Source organism: Zingiber officinale, chromosome 4B, assembly GCF_018446385.1.
Source record: "Zingiber officinale cultivar Zhangliang chromosome 4B, Zo_v1.1, whole genome shotgun sequence".
Classification (NCBI taxonomy): domain Eukaryota; kingdom Viridiplantae; phylum Streptophyta; class Magnoliopsida; order Zingiberales; family Zingiberaceae; genus Zingiber; species Zingiber officinale.
Window position 1 is genome coordinate 26,276,054 of NC_055993.1, and position 16,914 is coordinate 26,292,967.

Here is a 16,914-nt window from a genome sequence, read left to right on the forward strand (position 1 = left end):
TTTAATTTCAATTTCGAATTTTGAATTTTGAATTTAATTTTTAATTTCAATTTCGAATTTTGAATTTAACTTTAATTTTTAATTTCAATTTCGAATTTCGAATTTAATTTTAATTTTAATTTCGAATTTTGAATTTAATTTTAAATTTTAATTTCGAATTTTGAATTTTGAATTTAATTTTTAATTTCAATTTCAAATTTTGAATTTAACTTTAATTTCAATTTAGAATTTAGAATTTTAAATTTTTAGGATTGTTTTTCTTTTTGCTCCCCCTGGATCATGGCCTCGATATGGTCTATCGAGGTAGTATATTTGATCCTTCGGAACCCAGTATTGGCCAAGTCCAACTTGATTGACCAAGTTAGACTTGGAGACCCATGCTTGGACTGATTTAATACTTTGTTTGTTTATTAGTGATAAATAAGATCTATATTTACTTTTGTATCCCAACCCAGTTCTGTTGTAGACGGCTCTTTGTGTCCCAAGAATCAAGTCCAAATTCTTGGAGCCCAAAGTATACACTACAAGAATTTTTGCATTCCACAACACCCAATAGACAACGCTTTTTAATAAAAACGTTGTCGTTCTTTGTTTTACAACGCTTTTAGTGAAAAGCGTTGTCTATGGTATTTACTTTTTACTAAAGACAACGGTTTTTAATGAAGTGTTGTCTTTAGTGTTGTTGTTTATGGTCAAAGACAACATTTTTTTAAAAAACGTTTTTTAAAGTGTTGTGTATGTTTCCCCTAAATTCACTTAAAATAAATTCGCAGCCCTCGCTTTGCTAAACTCTAAACCCTCAACACGCGCGCGCCTTCTCCTCACCACTCCTCTCCACGAGTTCTCCTCTCCACTCCTCTCCACGAGTGCCTTCTCCTCTCCTTCTCCTCTCCACGAGCCTCCACTCCTCTCCACGAGCGCCTTCTCCTCTCCACTCCACGAGCGCCTTCCGTACCAGATCTTTTCTTTTTTATCTTCTTTTCCTCCAACTTCTGGTGCAATCCTCCATCGTCGAGGGCTTCGAAGCTTCTCCTCTATACCCGTGACCCTCATCTTCGAGGTTTGTCCCAAATCTTACTCCCCGATTTGGAAGCGCAAAGATTATGCCTTTTCTTGTAGGGTTTTTAGATTTTGTTTCTCACTTGCCGGATTCGTGTTTTCTGCCTTGCTACTCTTGCTTTAAGGAAACGATCAAGAGGCTTCCGTAAAGATCATGTTTTAGTATGTATCTTATGTTAAAGAATTTGGCTTCGAAATCCAATCTATGTCGGTTTTCTCATTTGCCCTAAATTTCTGTACATGCTTTCCATTTTTGTATTTGTATGCTCGTTTTTATTTTCTTTCCGTACATATTCTCCTCTTGCTTTCAGTCCAGATTGATGGATTGATTCAATGTGAGATTTGTTCAATGGACTATGTAAAAAATAGATCTTGGGGAATTGGATGAGCTTGCTTTCCAAATGCCATCATGCAAAGAGAACCATGCCATTTGATACCCCTTTTCTTTCTGAAAAGGAGCTGCCGAGGCCATTATTTTTCCACAATACTTGTCTCTCATGCCTCTCGAGCCTGACAACTTTACAGTAGATTCCTGTCTCTCTCTTCAGTCTTCCGCCCTTGCTCTGCCCTCATGATCATCTCTATGTCTTTGTAGAGATGTTGGTTTGTACTAAATATATCCTGACTCGATCAAAGTTTTTTTCGTCAATGCTCTTCTTCACTGCATCATTTTCCGTAGGATCTCGTATCAGTTCCTTATTGATTCAGAAAAGGTGATTGTTCTCAATTCACAGTAGTAGTGCACTGCGCCACTATGAGTGATCTCACATTTGCTTTTCCAACTGCGTGTTCCTCTAGTCACTTAAAGCTGATGCCTTTCAAACTTTTCTTCTTTGTTTTGTTTTGTTCCCTTTGCTGCTTTTGATTTGATCAGGGGTGTGTGACAAAGAGGAAGGATGATGGAAGGAGACAACTTCTCAGTCTTCGGCAATGGAACCCAAGTGGATAGCAAAGTCTTCCAATCCTTCCAGAAGAGCTTCCTTCAGGTGCAAAGCATCTTAGATCAAAACAGATTACTGATCAATGAGATCAATCAGAATCACGAGTCAAAGATCCCTGACAGCCTCAGCCGCAATGTGGGCTTGATCAGAGAGCTCAACAATAACATCCGGCGTGTCGTCGACCTCTACGCTGATCTCTCCCTCTCCTTCACCAAATCCGTGGAAGCATCGTCCGAGTGGAGCTCCGCAGTGAGGCAACCAAGCCACAAGAGGAGTAGGCCTGAGCAGTGAGAGTGTCCACGAGATGGCAGACAAATTACGACACAGGGAGGGACGATTTAGAGCTTTGAAGAGAATTGCTTATTCAAATAACAGGTGAGTTCTTTCACTGTTGTAATTATTGTTGTCTGAGTTTAAGAATAGTTCAGTTTCCTGCTATTATTGTCCTTTGATGCTTCGTGCTCTGGTGTGCATTTATCATTCCAAGGATTCAGAACCTTGTGGAAATTGTTGAGATGTTTGATGACTTGCAATAACAAGAAGGAAATCAAAAAGAAACATTGCAATAGATGGATAGATTGATAATCAGGTTGAGGGTGCCAATTAGCTTAACTTAGTTGGTAGGGAGAGGTCTTACAGATAGATTATCATGATCTTAGGGTTAAAATTCGTCTTCTCTTAAATGTGAGTGTTGGAACTTTTCATAATAATAATATTTCTAATACTATGAGATACTTTTTTTCAGAGGAAGAACCAAACTTGAATTTGGAGGAAATGCAGTTGTTAATCCATAATTGTTTTGTCCTACATTTGTATTGAGGAAGCCAAGGCAAGCAGTGCAATGAGGAGTTTAACAGCCATTCCTTGCATAGCTTGAATTTCAGGAAATTTGATCGTTGCCTACATATGGTAAGTAAGTTTATTTAAGCAATTTCAGCAACTTTTTCATCACATGTTTGCTTCCCAATTTTAGCAACTTATTATGGTTTATTGTTACAATTTCACCAACTTATTATGATTTGAACTGCAAGAAGTTTACTAATATTGTTGTGTGAACAAGTTTACTCTTGAAAATTCAACTTCTAGTAATTTTCTCATACCATGTTATTCTCATTAAGTTAATAGTTCATCATTTCTATTGAGAGGTTTACTAATATCAATTGATGTGGTACACTTTACATAAATATAGCTCATTCATTTTCAACCCTTAATGTTTGCCTTCCGCCATTTGTTCTTCTAGACAGGAAGTACTTTGCTCATATCTTTTTCTTGTATATTTTTAAGTATCTTAAATGTGCTTGTCCTCAAGAAATAAAAGAATTTGCATGTATACATTTCTGGTATGTTTAATATGCAAGACTATTCATAGTAAGTTCTCATGTATGGATGTTACTATCATCAGCCATAACTTAGTGTTATGAGTGATCATTATTTTTTCCAACTTATTATGAGTGTTTTGTATCTAAATTTTATTATTTAGTATCTAAATATTTTTTCTTTGCAATGATAGGTGTCTGTATAAAAAGATGGTGAAAGATACCAAGACAAAGAAATTCAGATTTATGAATCCTCACAAACTCCCATATCTGGCAAAAACGGCACAAGACAAATCAGTTAAGCTTGAAACCCTGAATCAAAGGGCAACTCTTTTAGCAGATAAGCTGACAAGTGCATCAACAGATCAACTAGTGTTAGTGCCATGTAATGTCGGGTAAGCAAGAAGTAAAACATCACTTTCAATTGCTTCCTTTCGATAATTTATTCAATTTTATGATCTAATCCTATGTATTTGCCTAGTTTCCATTGGAATCTTAGTGTTATTGAACCTTACAAGGATGCTATTTACCTGCTGGATTCCCTAAGTTGCCGCATTCGCGATGATGATTCAAAATACGTAATGGAAATGTGAGTTCAGATTTCTTTTAGTAAATATTTATTATAATAAAAATCTTATTTAACAAATATTCTTAGCGTATGAAGGGCCTTAAAATTGTTTAATTCAACCAAGGGAAGGAAAGGTAGGAAAAATGTTAAGTGGGAAGTAGTTAAGGTATGTGTACTTTTGTTTAACATATATTGTAATGTGTATAATTTTCATTAACAATTTGACTCTAATTACTATATATAGGCTCCTCAACAACCGGATACGAAACAATGTGGTTTTTTTGTGATGCGATTTATGAGAGAAATTATTGAAGAAGTTGAGACTATTGAGAGAGATTCGCTGCAATCAATAGTAACATTATTTAGCTTATCTCAAATTATTTGACATAAACTATTTAAAATTGCAAAGTGATCAGTGTTGATTATTTTTTCCATTAACATAAATTGTGTATGCTCACAGTTCACAAAAATAGGGTACTCTCGTGAACAAATTGATGAGGTTCGGTCCGAGTTGGCGGAGTACATATAAGATCATATTTATGAATAGGTATGGAATGATAGTTGCCATAATTCTATTTAGATTTAAGTTCATGGAATGGTGGTTTTTTTTGGTGGAATCATAGTTAATGCCAATTTTTTTGATGCAGTGCATAGTTACCAGATCGACCTTGAGCAGTTGACCCCAAAGAAAAGTTGTCACTGAAGTTTAAAAACTTGTGAAAATTTTTAGTGAATGATGATGTTTTGTGAATGATGATGTTTTGGAAAAATTGTCACTTAGGTGAAAGGATGTTTTCTGGATTAATATGCAAGTACAAAGCAATGTATTATATGTTATTCTGTAAAGTTCTGTCCGTGTAAATTATCTAGTTTCTTTATCTAGCTTTTGTTCCACTATTGGGTTTGTTTTTCTAATAATTACTCGTGCAGCAAAATACTAAGCAAGAAGCTGTAGATCTTATAATCAGGTAAAGTAGAAAAAGTTAACTACTTCATTATGCTTTCATCTTAGTATTTGTATATTTGATTTGTCTTCTTTGAACCAGCTTCAAGTCAAAAAGCCAGATCCTCTAGATAGCTGTTAAAAATAAGGTATTATTTGGTTTGTCGATGATCTTAATATTTGGTAATATTTGGTCTTTGATGCTCACGACAGAGTTCCAACGCTGCATGATTACCTTGTTCAAGCAGATTGCTCGCTGCCTCAGTAGCTCGCATTTTCAGGTTTGTTTCATCATTGATATTCCTTCTTTTTAGTGTTCTATATTAAAAGGAAATACTAACTATCGATGAGATTGTTATCCTCTTGCTTGAACATGAACCAAAGTATATAAATTTGACCTTTTGATCTGAAAGTATAAAAAAAAGTTAATTGGATACTAGTTTTTTATTTTTTTTTTGCAATTGCATTTGTTGTATTTTCATATGTTTCTCAGTGAACTTCTAAACAATTCTTTTTTCATTAATTTATTAAGGCTTATTATAAGTTTCAGTTTGATGGTGCAAATTGTTTTCTTTTGTAATCCATGTGTTTCTTCTTTGGTTTAGGAAAGTTGAAGTGAATCCCTTGATAGCTGTTTCATAGGTTTGTTCCATTATTTTCCAGTACGTACTGGAATCACTATCAATAGCCCTCAAGGACTGTTTACAACCTTGCAATCAAATTAATTGGACTTATAATCTAATGTATGGTCATCTGGAGCATGAATATTGGAGGATTCATGAATGACTCTTCGGATGATGAATGTATGTTATTTAATATTGGTTCATGCATTTATTTAGATACATCTTGAGTATTCCCTATAAATACCCTATGTATTTAACAATTCAAAGATGAAGAAAATCAGAAGTAGTTGAACACTAACACTTGGACGCCAACATTTTTGAGTTGGCGCCTAGATTTGACCATCTAACAGACACGGCTAAAGGATCAACTTCTATGAACACCCTTAATAACTTATACAGATATTTGTGAACAATTAGGTTGGTGGCTATCAATATAACTTCTATTTAGGCTGCTCAACCCGTTTGGCAAATCCTTTCAGCCGAGCCTACCAAACTGGTTAACTTGGTTAGTGTGACTTGGGTCAATTCAACTTATATGACCCACTTAACACATGCAAGCCTAATGGACTTGCCCGATCTATCCAACTTGTTTGAATTGTCTAGTTCACTCATTTCAACACTCTTTGTATTAAACTAGCAAGTTTAAACACCCATCCATAGCTCAAGTATTCACACAAAAATGTCTATAACCTAAGTTGACACTGAGTTTATAGTCATCATGTCCATTTTCTCTAGATACCATTTCAATGTGTTAGACAGATACAATTAGGCATGTCAAATAACATAAATAGTAGGCTACCAACGGAATTGCAAGACGTAATACTAAGAATCACTCTTCAGAGCAATGAGATGCATGTAAATAGGCAAACTTCAAAGCTATGGATGATAAGCTGTTTAGACACATAAAACAGTACCCAGGAACTACTACTGATTTTTAAGTACATCAAAAAATTATAGTACAATCCATCTTTTTCAGGTTGATTCTAAGAAAAACAAGAAGAGAGGAAAGATAAACTAAAAATCCATCTTTTCCAAGTTAACTTCTGAAGCTTCAAACTGTATAGCACACGAAATTTGAAGACCTGATTACCTTTATGTCTCCCTCCTAGATCTCCTAGGGCGTGGTGCTGATACATCATCCTTCCCTTCCTCTTCTTTCTCTTCACTGCTTCCTAGAACTTCAGACTCTACAGAATCAGGGTTCTGGGGTTGAGCAGCTGGTGCGACAGTAGCAGCTGGTGGAGCCGGTGACTGTGATGCAAAACAATAAAAGTTAAATCATGCATAAGTTGTAGACAGGAACGAATGGTGAAGTCACTGCAAGACAGTAAGCTCACTTGAGGTTTCTTTCTGCCGAAGAGAAGCTTGAAAATGACAGTAGCGAATATGACCAGTATGGAAACCAGGACTCCTATAGTGAGGTTAGGTATACTATAATTTATACTATGCACATTTACCGTGAATTTTCCTTATTGAGCTTGGGCTAGTGACGGTTACGAATGTATTTTATTTCAAGAACCGTATAAGCAAGTGTTCGTGCATCTAGTTTTATAACAATGCACTTCGTATCTTTGATCTAAAAAGCTTCTGAAACAAGTCATCTTCTCCAAGCATGCCCTGGTCAACATGCTAGTCACCTACTGGAGTCATTTCCTCGATGGCACGGATGAATACCTGAAATCCATCCTCTACTCCACCATTCTTTGCCACTCCTCAAGCCGAAACAACTGCAAAGGTAGAGTCAACATCAAGTATTACATTGTGCCTGGCTACAAGAAGACCGGGGCCACAAAATCCAATAAAGACAGGTCAAACATCAAGTAGCATTTTGTAACTTATTCCTCTTAGGTTATATGCTTGGTTAATATATATGCTTAGAACTTGTAAAGACAGGTCAAACATTAATATGCTTGGTTAATATATCCATCTACAGCACTCCCGCTTTTTCCTCTAAATATGATTTTCATTTAGCACAGAACTAATGCCAATTTTTTTTTTTGATGCAGTGTTTAAAGAGCTTGAGTAGAAGTTGGCCCTAAAGAAAACTTGTCGATTATGATATAAACACACTTACGGTATGAATTACATGTATATATAACATTGACATATTATTTAGTACGAGATATACATGTATGAAAGTTTTCATACAAAATTTCTTGATTGCCTACAACCCGGTGTGTTGATGACAAGTTGAAGAAGATGGCTCTAAGAGTGATAGCTGAAAGCCTTTCAGAAGAAGAGATTGTTGGACTTAAAGAAGCAATTCCATGCGATGGACACCAACAACAGTGGTTAGTCAATGATGAGGTTTTGTAAAACTTGTGTGTTTGAAAAATTATTGTCATGAAGTTAAGGATAACTTGTATGATACAAATTTAATTTGTGGATCAATATGTATACATTTTGTTTGTATAATATAAAGTTTTATTTATTTGTTAAATAGTCTTATTATAAAAATGATTGTGGTTGTGGATATTCAATTATATGTAAATTTTGAGTATTTTTATAATTTTGCTATTTAATTAAAAAACACTATTTTTTAAATTAAAGACAACGTTTTTAAGTAATAAAAGACAACGCTTAAAAAACAATGTCTTTGAGACCAACCACAACGCTTTTAAAGTGTTGTCTTTGATATGTGCATTTTTACAACAGCATCTTTAACAACGCTTTTTAAGAACGAATAGACAACGCTTAAAAAGCGTTGTCTTTGTGACCAACCACAACGCTTTTAAAGCGTTGTCTTTGATATGTGCATTTTTACAACAGCATCTATAACAACGCTTTTTAAGAACGAAAAGACAACGCTTAAAAAGCGTTGTCTTTGTGACCAACCACAACGCTTTTAAAGCGTTGTCTTTGATATGACTTTCTACAACACCATCTACAACATCACTTTTTAAGTACATACGACAACGCCAAAAAAGCGTTGTTGTTTAGCTTTTTTCTTGTAGTGGTAAACCGTTCTAAGGTATTTTCTAAATCTTTAACCTGATTTGTTAGACTTGAATTTTCTTCCTCAAGTTTTTGAACTTGAGTTGGAAATTCAGTCTGACTCTAGTCAGGTAAGGGTTTGGTGTTAGCCACTTCTTTAAGGACACTTACTTCCTTTAGAAGTGACTTAACTTTCAGGTTTGACTTAGCTAATTTGCGCAATAAATAGCTAACTAAAATGTTCAACCGGGAGATACTTACAGCGGGGTCTGGTCCTTCGGAAACGGATACGGATCCGTGGCTTTGCTCGGACTCTGCCTCAGACTCGCTCTCGCATCCGTATTCGACGACTTGGTCCCGGGCCATTAATGCGAGTAGACTCGTTTGTTCGAGCTCGTCGTCGTCGTCCTCCGATGAAGATTCGTCCCATGTTGCCTTAAGGACCTTTTTCCTTCTTTGCTTTTTGACCTCCTTCAGGTTAGGGCAGTTGGATTTGATGTGCCCTCTTTGGTTACACCCGTAGCATGTAACTTCAAACTTCATCTTTGTATTTTATGGGTCTTCCTTTGATTTTACTGCCTTCTTTAGATCCCTTTTGTCGAATCCTTTCGTCTTGTAGAGCTTCTTCACGAGGTTTACCAGCTCGGTTGTAATGTCACCTTCTTCATCGTCATAGTCTGGTTCAGCTTCCGATGCTGGTTCGGTTCTCCGTCGTGGTCTCGGTTCCCGGGTTCGGCTTGTACCTGCAACCAACGCAATACCTTTCTCGGTTGGCTGTGCATTAGTCTGCTCATGAAGTTCAAATTCACTAAAAAGTTCATCTAGTTTTAAAAAAGATAAATCCTTGGAAACTTTGTAGGCATCTACCATTGATGCCCACAATGTATTCCTTAGAAACGAGTTTAGCGCATACCTTATTACGTCCCGATTTTCTATCTTCTGGCCAATTCCGTGAAGAGAGTTAAGGATGTCTTGTATTCTCGCGTGAAGAGAACTCGCCGTTTCGCCTTCCTGCATTTTTAGATTATATAATTTATTAAGTAAAAGATCTCTTTTACTTACCTTGGTGTCGTCAGTGCCTTCGTGGAGTTCGATTAGCTTTTCCCAGAGCTCCTTTGCAGAGGAGAACGGGCCAACTCTGTTGAGTTCTTCCTTGGTAAGACCACACTGGAGGGTGCAGGTAGCTTTGGCGTCGGCTTCCACCTTTTTTATTAGAGAAGCGTCCCACTTCTCGCAGGGTGTAGTTTTGCCGTCGTCATCGACTGGCAGTTTCAGTCCCGTCTTTATGATCATCCACGTTTCGAATTGTATCTTTAGATACGTTTCCATTCTTCCCTTCCAGTAGCCAAAATCCTCTCCGGAGAATAGCGGGGGGCGTACAGTGCTGAAACCCTCTTGTTGGGCCATTTATAATATGTAACAAAAGAAAACAACAAAATATGTTCCAAGACTAAGTCTTGGATTAGTAGTGCTGGAATAAAGAATAAAAAAAAACGAACTCGAGTGGTGTTGCACCTACTTCGAGCAAAAGTCGATTCGAGGGAAACAAAAATTAGAATATAGCTATAAGGCTAAATTCTAATTCGACTCCGAAAATAAAAAAAACTGCGAAAAATTTGTTTTGAAAGGTGGTTGCACCAATTCAAAACGACCCCGCTCTGATACCAATTGTTGGATCGAGACGTGCTAGAGGGGGGGTGAATAGCACTCGTGGCTATTTGTTCGATTATCAGAATCGTAAAAGCGTTAATGAGTAATTAAAGCAGCGAAATAAAGAAACAAACACAAGAACACGGTTGTTTACTTCGTTAGGTCGACTCCTACTCAAAGGCAAGCGATCCTTGATCGCTTCGTGAGCAACAACTATAATTTCGTATGAATATTACAGATTAATTACAAAATGTAACGCAATTAAAATTATACCACAACGGTAGTAGAGAAATCTGAGCTCGGGTCGTGGAATGTTGCAATGACACTTGAGCGGACTTGAGCGAACACGGCGAGAATGGAAGCTTGGAAGTCGTGTTCAGCTGCTGGTCGAGACCCCTTATAAAGGGGTTCAAGGCGCCTTACACTGTTCACCAAGGCGCCTTGAACGAGCCGAGTCACCCGCGTGGATCAGCACGGACCTGGTCGAACTCTATCGGTTCAAGGCCCTTCACCTATCAGCGCCTTCAACCTCGGTCAGGCGCCTTGAACTCCATTCAAGGCGCCTCCAATGCTGCGCTGGCTTTTTCTGGCTCGCACTTTAGGCGCCTCCAAGCTCCATGGGGGCGCCTCGGATCATCCGAGTCCTTTTTTCACTTTGGTCCCTGCAAGATATGTTAATCCAAAAATATCTTGCAGCACAAAGCACAAAACAGTGATATAAGTATTGAAATATTTGACAGTCTCTGGGTTTCCTCGGAAACCCTAAGTCGACCCGACGCCTATTGTTCCCTCTACGGGACCGCGTCCTCACCTACTCCACTCAGGAGATTTACCTGTTGCCAGTACGATCCTCCAGATCGACTGGACTTTTGCTCGGCACTCGATGCTTCCGGACTTTCTGCTGAACATCCGCTTCACCGGCCAGTTCAGACTTTCACCTGGTTCGCGACACCAGGACTTTCCACCTAGGGTTACCACCCCCTAGGACTTTTGCCTGAAGCCATCGACCTGCCAAGACTTTCCGCATAGGGTTACCACCCCCTATGACCTAGGGTTACCACCCCCTAGGGTTTTACCTTGCCTAACCGCAGTTAGGACTTTCCTGAAACACTCAGCAAAAGCTGTCAGATAACAAAGCACCTTAACTTTGAATCCTTTGCCATTATCAAAACTTAGGTTCGATCGTCGGATGCTTCCCGCACCAACAGTGTTCTAGAGCACCCAGCACTTGACGGCATCACTATATTGATGTAACATTGCATCATTCTTAAATTTGCAGAAATGATCTTCTGGGTCCTTGCTACCATCATATTCTCTGATAGTAGGGGGTTTGTACCCTTTGGGCAGCTTCTCCTCTAATACCCTTGGGGAGAAGGGCACTTGTTCTTCAGGTTCCACTCGAGGCTCTTCCTTGAGGACTATAGCTTTCCCTTTCTTTGAGTCCCTAGGCGGAGAACTTTCTGCCATAGACACCTGTGGTTGCTCTTTCTTGTTGTTATAGCAACAGGGATTCCGATGATAATAACTCAGACCGGGTTCTCTATAGAAGGCTGGGGGAAACTCCTCAAGCTACTTTCTCTTAGATCCTCGGTCAGAAATATGCATCAGATCTTTGGAAACTTCAGGCAGCTTGTGCGGTCGGGAAGCAGTGGTTTGTTTTTCTGAAGTTGCACGCCTCTTAGCCTCCTTGAATAGCTCATATTCTCCTGCTATCATGGTCACGTTGATTTTGCTGGTGTCCTCCATCTTGACGCTCCAGAACAGGTAAATGTGTTCCCACAGACGACACCAATTGATCCCGTCCAGAATTTGAGTCAAACGAAGGCCAGATATGTTGTCGCTGGCATTGACGGAGGGTGGATGAAACCTCCTACTCGTATGGGACCCCTCAGAAGGATTCTCCCGGGTTGTTGACCAGGGGTGATGACTAAGATGGTGGTACAGGAGCTCTGCACACATTTAGACAAGCACACGGAACGTTAGAGGCCAAGAACCAGGGACAAAGTCCTCGAAGCAGGCCCTTTGACACTCAGGTCAGGTACATTTTCCCCATAAGAACAGTATACGGAAGGAAAAAAGTAGACGATAAGTGTGAAAACGTAAATGAGTGTACCTACGTAAGGGAGAGGACCCCTCTTTTATATACAGTGCATACTTCTAGAATCTGACGAGTGTCAGGGAATGTCGGGTGTCAGGACCTATCTAGCGATGAATGACACATGACATTCTCTTATAGGTCGGAGGAAGGTTCTATGAGCAAAGAGCCATAGACCATCGAAATATACCCTGACGTGCAATAGTTATTCCCTAACAAGCAGTTACGATTCTCTGGCTCCGTTATCGTGTAGTGCCCTGCCGACCGGGTATGGATGGAGAAGCTCCTGATGACCTGTAGTCAGAGGACCCGACCTAGGTATAACTGAGCGGTCCGTGAGACCTCGATCGGGTGTATCAAGCTCGTATATATAGCCCAGTTTGAGAAAGCCCGACCGGTAGAGACAGTTCAAGCTTTTCCATAATTATTCCTCATACTGCAGATCTGGAATCCCGATCTGGGTATCCTAACCTGGCATTATATGACTAGCGGCCTCCAGAGGTCCCACCCTCTCTGTTGACCGTTTCATCCCATTGACTAGCATGACGTGGCATCCCGAACAGATCTAGGTGCCCCGGTACCGATAAAGGCTTATCATCGTGTCGTTAAAGAGCCATTGCGAACAGATAAAGTGCACCGCTGGAGGTGCCCAAAACCACTCTAGGTGCCCGGAGATGCCACGTCATGCTATGGACGAATTCGACTAGTATAATATAAATAGAGCCTTAGCTTTCTTCATTTAGGACAATACTTTCTGTACTTCATTTTCAACTTTATTTTTTGTATTTACAATGTGTGCTTTCAAATGTAGATCGTCCTAACCGTATTCAAGTCATAGGTTTGCATCGAGCTCAAATCCTATAAGTGCAGGATACGAAGCAAATCTAAGGATCTATAATATGTGAACTAGCAAATCAAGCTACCCATCCTATTAGTAATTCCATTGATTATTAATTACCAAGTAGTTAACTTGATATTTAATAACCTATAAATTTGATTACTCATTCAATGAATCCTTAATCAAATTATCTAATTATAACCAATTAATTATCTTTAGAGTTAAATAAATTAAATCAGTAAACCTTTGTATTTCACAAATGCATCAATCAAGAAGGTCATTAATTGGCTAATTAATCAATTGATTAATTGTTAATTAATCAAATTCACTGACTTGTAAATTACTCATTAGCTAAATAGATTACCAATAATTGCATCTACTCAAGTCCTGTTCAATTCAATTCAATCAACTAATCTATTATTAACCATTTATTATGCATCCAATTAATCAATTAGTTATTAATCCTCTTAATTAATTAACGCATTACTGCAACCTTAATTTACATTATCATTAATCCAAACCCAAACCTAATTTACATTACCTACACAATTTAGGTTTTGATTAAATAAACCTAGCTTTTATTTTCAATCATCTTGTAACTTAAATGGAGTATTCTAAATAGTCTTTATCAAAGCCTAACCCATTTATTCCAATAAAATATTTTAAAAAATCCTTTTTAAATTCTAATAAATTATATATATTCATATAATTACATTTCCTAGTTACACATTAATTATTTATATATATATATATATATATATATATATATATATATATATATATATATATATATATATATAAAGGGAATTAAAATTTTGCAAGAGAGACTCAAGGCTTCCACTCTATATATATTAACGTACGTACTTATTTGAACTCCATGGACCGACCTCAAACGATCGATATATACTGAGTCATCAATAGCGTAACATATATAGGCCATGCATGCTCAACCCTTATATATTAATTAACTTGATAATTTCAAACAAATTAAATGTCATAATCAATTCTAACAAATCAAATCAATCGGGCATGACCAAAGCCTAGTTAGGCCAAGTTGCTCATGCCAAGTCCGATAAGATGAGTGAGTCAAGCCTAATCAATTACGATCTACAGAATAATAATATTAATTAAGTAAAGTACTGTTTAGTAATGAAGTTACCTTCCTTAATTATATTAGCACGATTTGTTCTATATGAGATAAGCACAAATAAATTGAATATATATATTTACAAGGAATGGAGATAATGTAAATATGACAATTAAATCAAATAAAATATCAATATATATTTTTTTTTATTGATTTACACTTATCCAATCAAATAATTATATATTGATCATGTTATTAATGAAATTGACCGATAAGCACAAATAAATTATACAAGGAATGAGATCGTCGAAATATAAATATATATGACAATTAATATAAATTTTGTAATGATTTACACTTATCCAATTTCATAATATATTGATCACAAACGAATTGAACCTGAACCTGAACCTGAACCTTATATAAACGAAGAGCATGCATGCAGCCGTACGTTTAATTACTTATTCTTCAATTCATCAAGAAAGTTTCTGCGAATTCTGCATCCATGGCGAATTTTTTGTTAGCTTTCCTCCTCCTCCTGCTGCTGCTACGGCTAGAACACTGCTACGGCGAGCCGATGGTGTCATATTGTTCCCGCACCCCCTACCCTGACGTGTGCAGCTCCATGGTCAATCGGTCCGACTCGGTCTTTGAGCAGTCGTCGTCGCTGACTTGGAATGAATTCCGTGATCTCCTCCACCGGGCCACCCTCGAGAGGGCCGTCCTCGCCCACCAGCGGGCCGGGGAGAGGAACCCGAACCAGTTCGACGAGCCGAGGAGACGGGCCTGGACTGACTGCGTCGAGCTGCTGGCTGATACGGTCGGCCTCGTGAACCGGTCGCTGGTTCGCCCGGGTCATGACGCACAGACGTGGCTCAGCGCCGCCATGACGAACCACCGCACGTGCCGCGATGGCTTCCTCGAGCTCGGTTTGACGGCGCCGCTGTTGTCTTCCAGAACTGCAACCTCTACGTGAGGCGGCCTATGAACGGGCAAGCGAACGTTGTGACGGCTCAGAGCAGGAGCAGCTCGAACGAGGCCACCGGCATATCGATCCACAACTCCGTCGTGGCTGCAGCATCCGACCTCGCGCTGGTGCAGGGGTCGTTCAAGACGTACCTCGGCCGACCGTGGAGGGAGTATTCGAGGACGGTGGTGATGAAGACGAAGCTGGAGGACTTGATTGACCCGGCGGGGTGGTTGGAGTGGAACGGCAGCTCCCCGCCGAGCACGTTGTACTACGGGGAGTTCATGAACACTGGCACCGGCGCCGACACGAGTAGGAGGGTGAATTGGAGTGGTTATCACGTGATCAATAACTCGTCTGAAGCTGAAAAATTCACCGTCGGAAGCTTCTTGTCCGGCGACTCGTGGATACCATCCACCGACGTTCCTTACACGTCAGGCCTATAAATTAATTATACATTGTGCTATATAAATAAAGGGGTGAACTGGAATAAATTGTGTTTCTAGGTAAAAAATTAAAATTTTTTACTTTGTTCTATCTTCGAGTCATGAGTCATCGTATGTTTATCATTGCGCAATTCATTATTGCAAACCCTCCCTCTAATCACGTGGGTCCTATTTAAGTGAGTCGGTGAGTTAACTTAATTAAAAAATGTCCTTACAAAAAACACTTATTAAAATTGATTAATTTTAAAAATTTAATATCGCTTTTAATGGCACATTTTATAATTATAACGACACTTATTAGCACTTTAAATTTTATAATTTTTTATTCTAAATGATAGATGAATTATGATAATATATAAATATTAAATTCATGTTATATATATATTTTAAATGAATTTAGCGGCATTATTTTTATAAATTATTATAATGGCATTTATTAATATCATTATATATCTTAAGTTAAGATGACATTTTAAAATAATCGCCATTGACCCCTTGTGTCACGTTGGGCACTGCTTGCACAGGAATCGTGTCCTGGGCAAAGATAGAGCATCAACTATATACGTTAGGTCCTGGGCAAAGATCGTGTCTTGCAATGTGAGGAGAGGAATATTGCCCACTCATTGGATTAAGTGTAATACGAATTGGACTCATTGAGTTAGACTCAAATAAATCTAATTGTTGGATTGAGTCGAATTGCATGGGAATCAATGGGTTAGACTCATTGGGTGAACTTGAGTTCACCAAGGAAGTTGAATGGTCAAAATTCAACCATTAGATTGAATGGTTGATTTTGAGCCATTGGATTAGAAGATAAAAGGGTGGAGACTCTTAGTATTCCATGGGATGACTATAAATATCATTTGGATGATATTTTCATAAGATTTTCATCACTTGAGAAGGTGAAAGGTCTCCTTGATCTTCTTCTTCCTCCTTCCCTCTTCTTGGCCGAAACTCCAAGTTGAGGTTGCTAGCACAACCTTAGGTGTTTTGATCTCCATATTGCTTTGTTTGTTAGACAATCGAAGACAAGGCTTGTTCGTGTGGATACCGTAGAGGCGCGAACAATTGATCGTGCTGTGATCCAAGTTGTCGGGAGATCGTGAGAGTTAGGACCTTCGGATAGCGGCTAGAGAGGGGGAGTGTGAATAGCCGACCCCAAATGCACGTTTCTTCCTACAATTTGAGTTAGCGCAGCAAAAATAAAAGATAGAAACGAAATAGGAGAATATCAAACCTCAAACGCGACGATATAACGAGGTTCGGAGATGATACTCCTACTCCTCGGCGTGTCCGTAAGGTGGACGAATCCTATCAATCCGTCGATGGATGATGTTGGTGCAATTTCCAATAGGTCAAGGTTGACCTAGTTGACCAAGAGTAAACCTTGGTCATGGTTTCGATGTTTGACAATACAGAAAGACGTGTAGACATGGACAATGCAGGT

The 16,914-nt window shown here is 38.6% G+C and overlaps 1 protein-coding gene across 1 annotated transcript; it reads left to right on the forward strand.

Moving 5' to 3' along the window:
• The first annotated feature begins 15,212 nt into the window (after window positions 1–15,212).
• On the forward strand, window positions 15,213–15,467 carry LOC121977461 (probable pectinesterase/pectinesterase inhibitor 36). Its single transcript, XM_042530024.1, has one exon. It carries the CDS (start codon window positions 15,213–15,215, stop codon window positions 15,465–15,467), a length of 255 nt encoding a protein of 84 aa, XP_042385958.1.
• Window positions 15,468–16,914: the final 1,447 nt, after the last annotated feature.

Bases quoted from the DNA above. Each gene is read 5' to 3' on its own strand.
- LOC121977461 (XM_042530024.1), top strand. From the start codon at position 15,213: ATGAAGACGAAGCTGGAGGACTTGATTGACCCGGCGGGGTGGTTGGAG.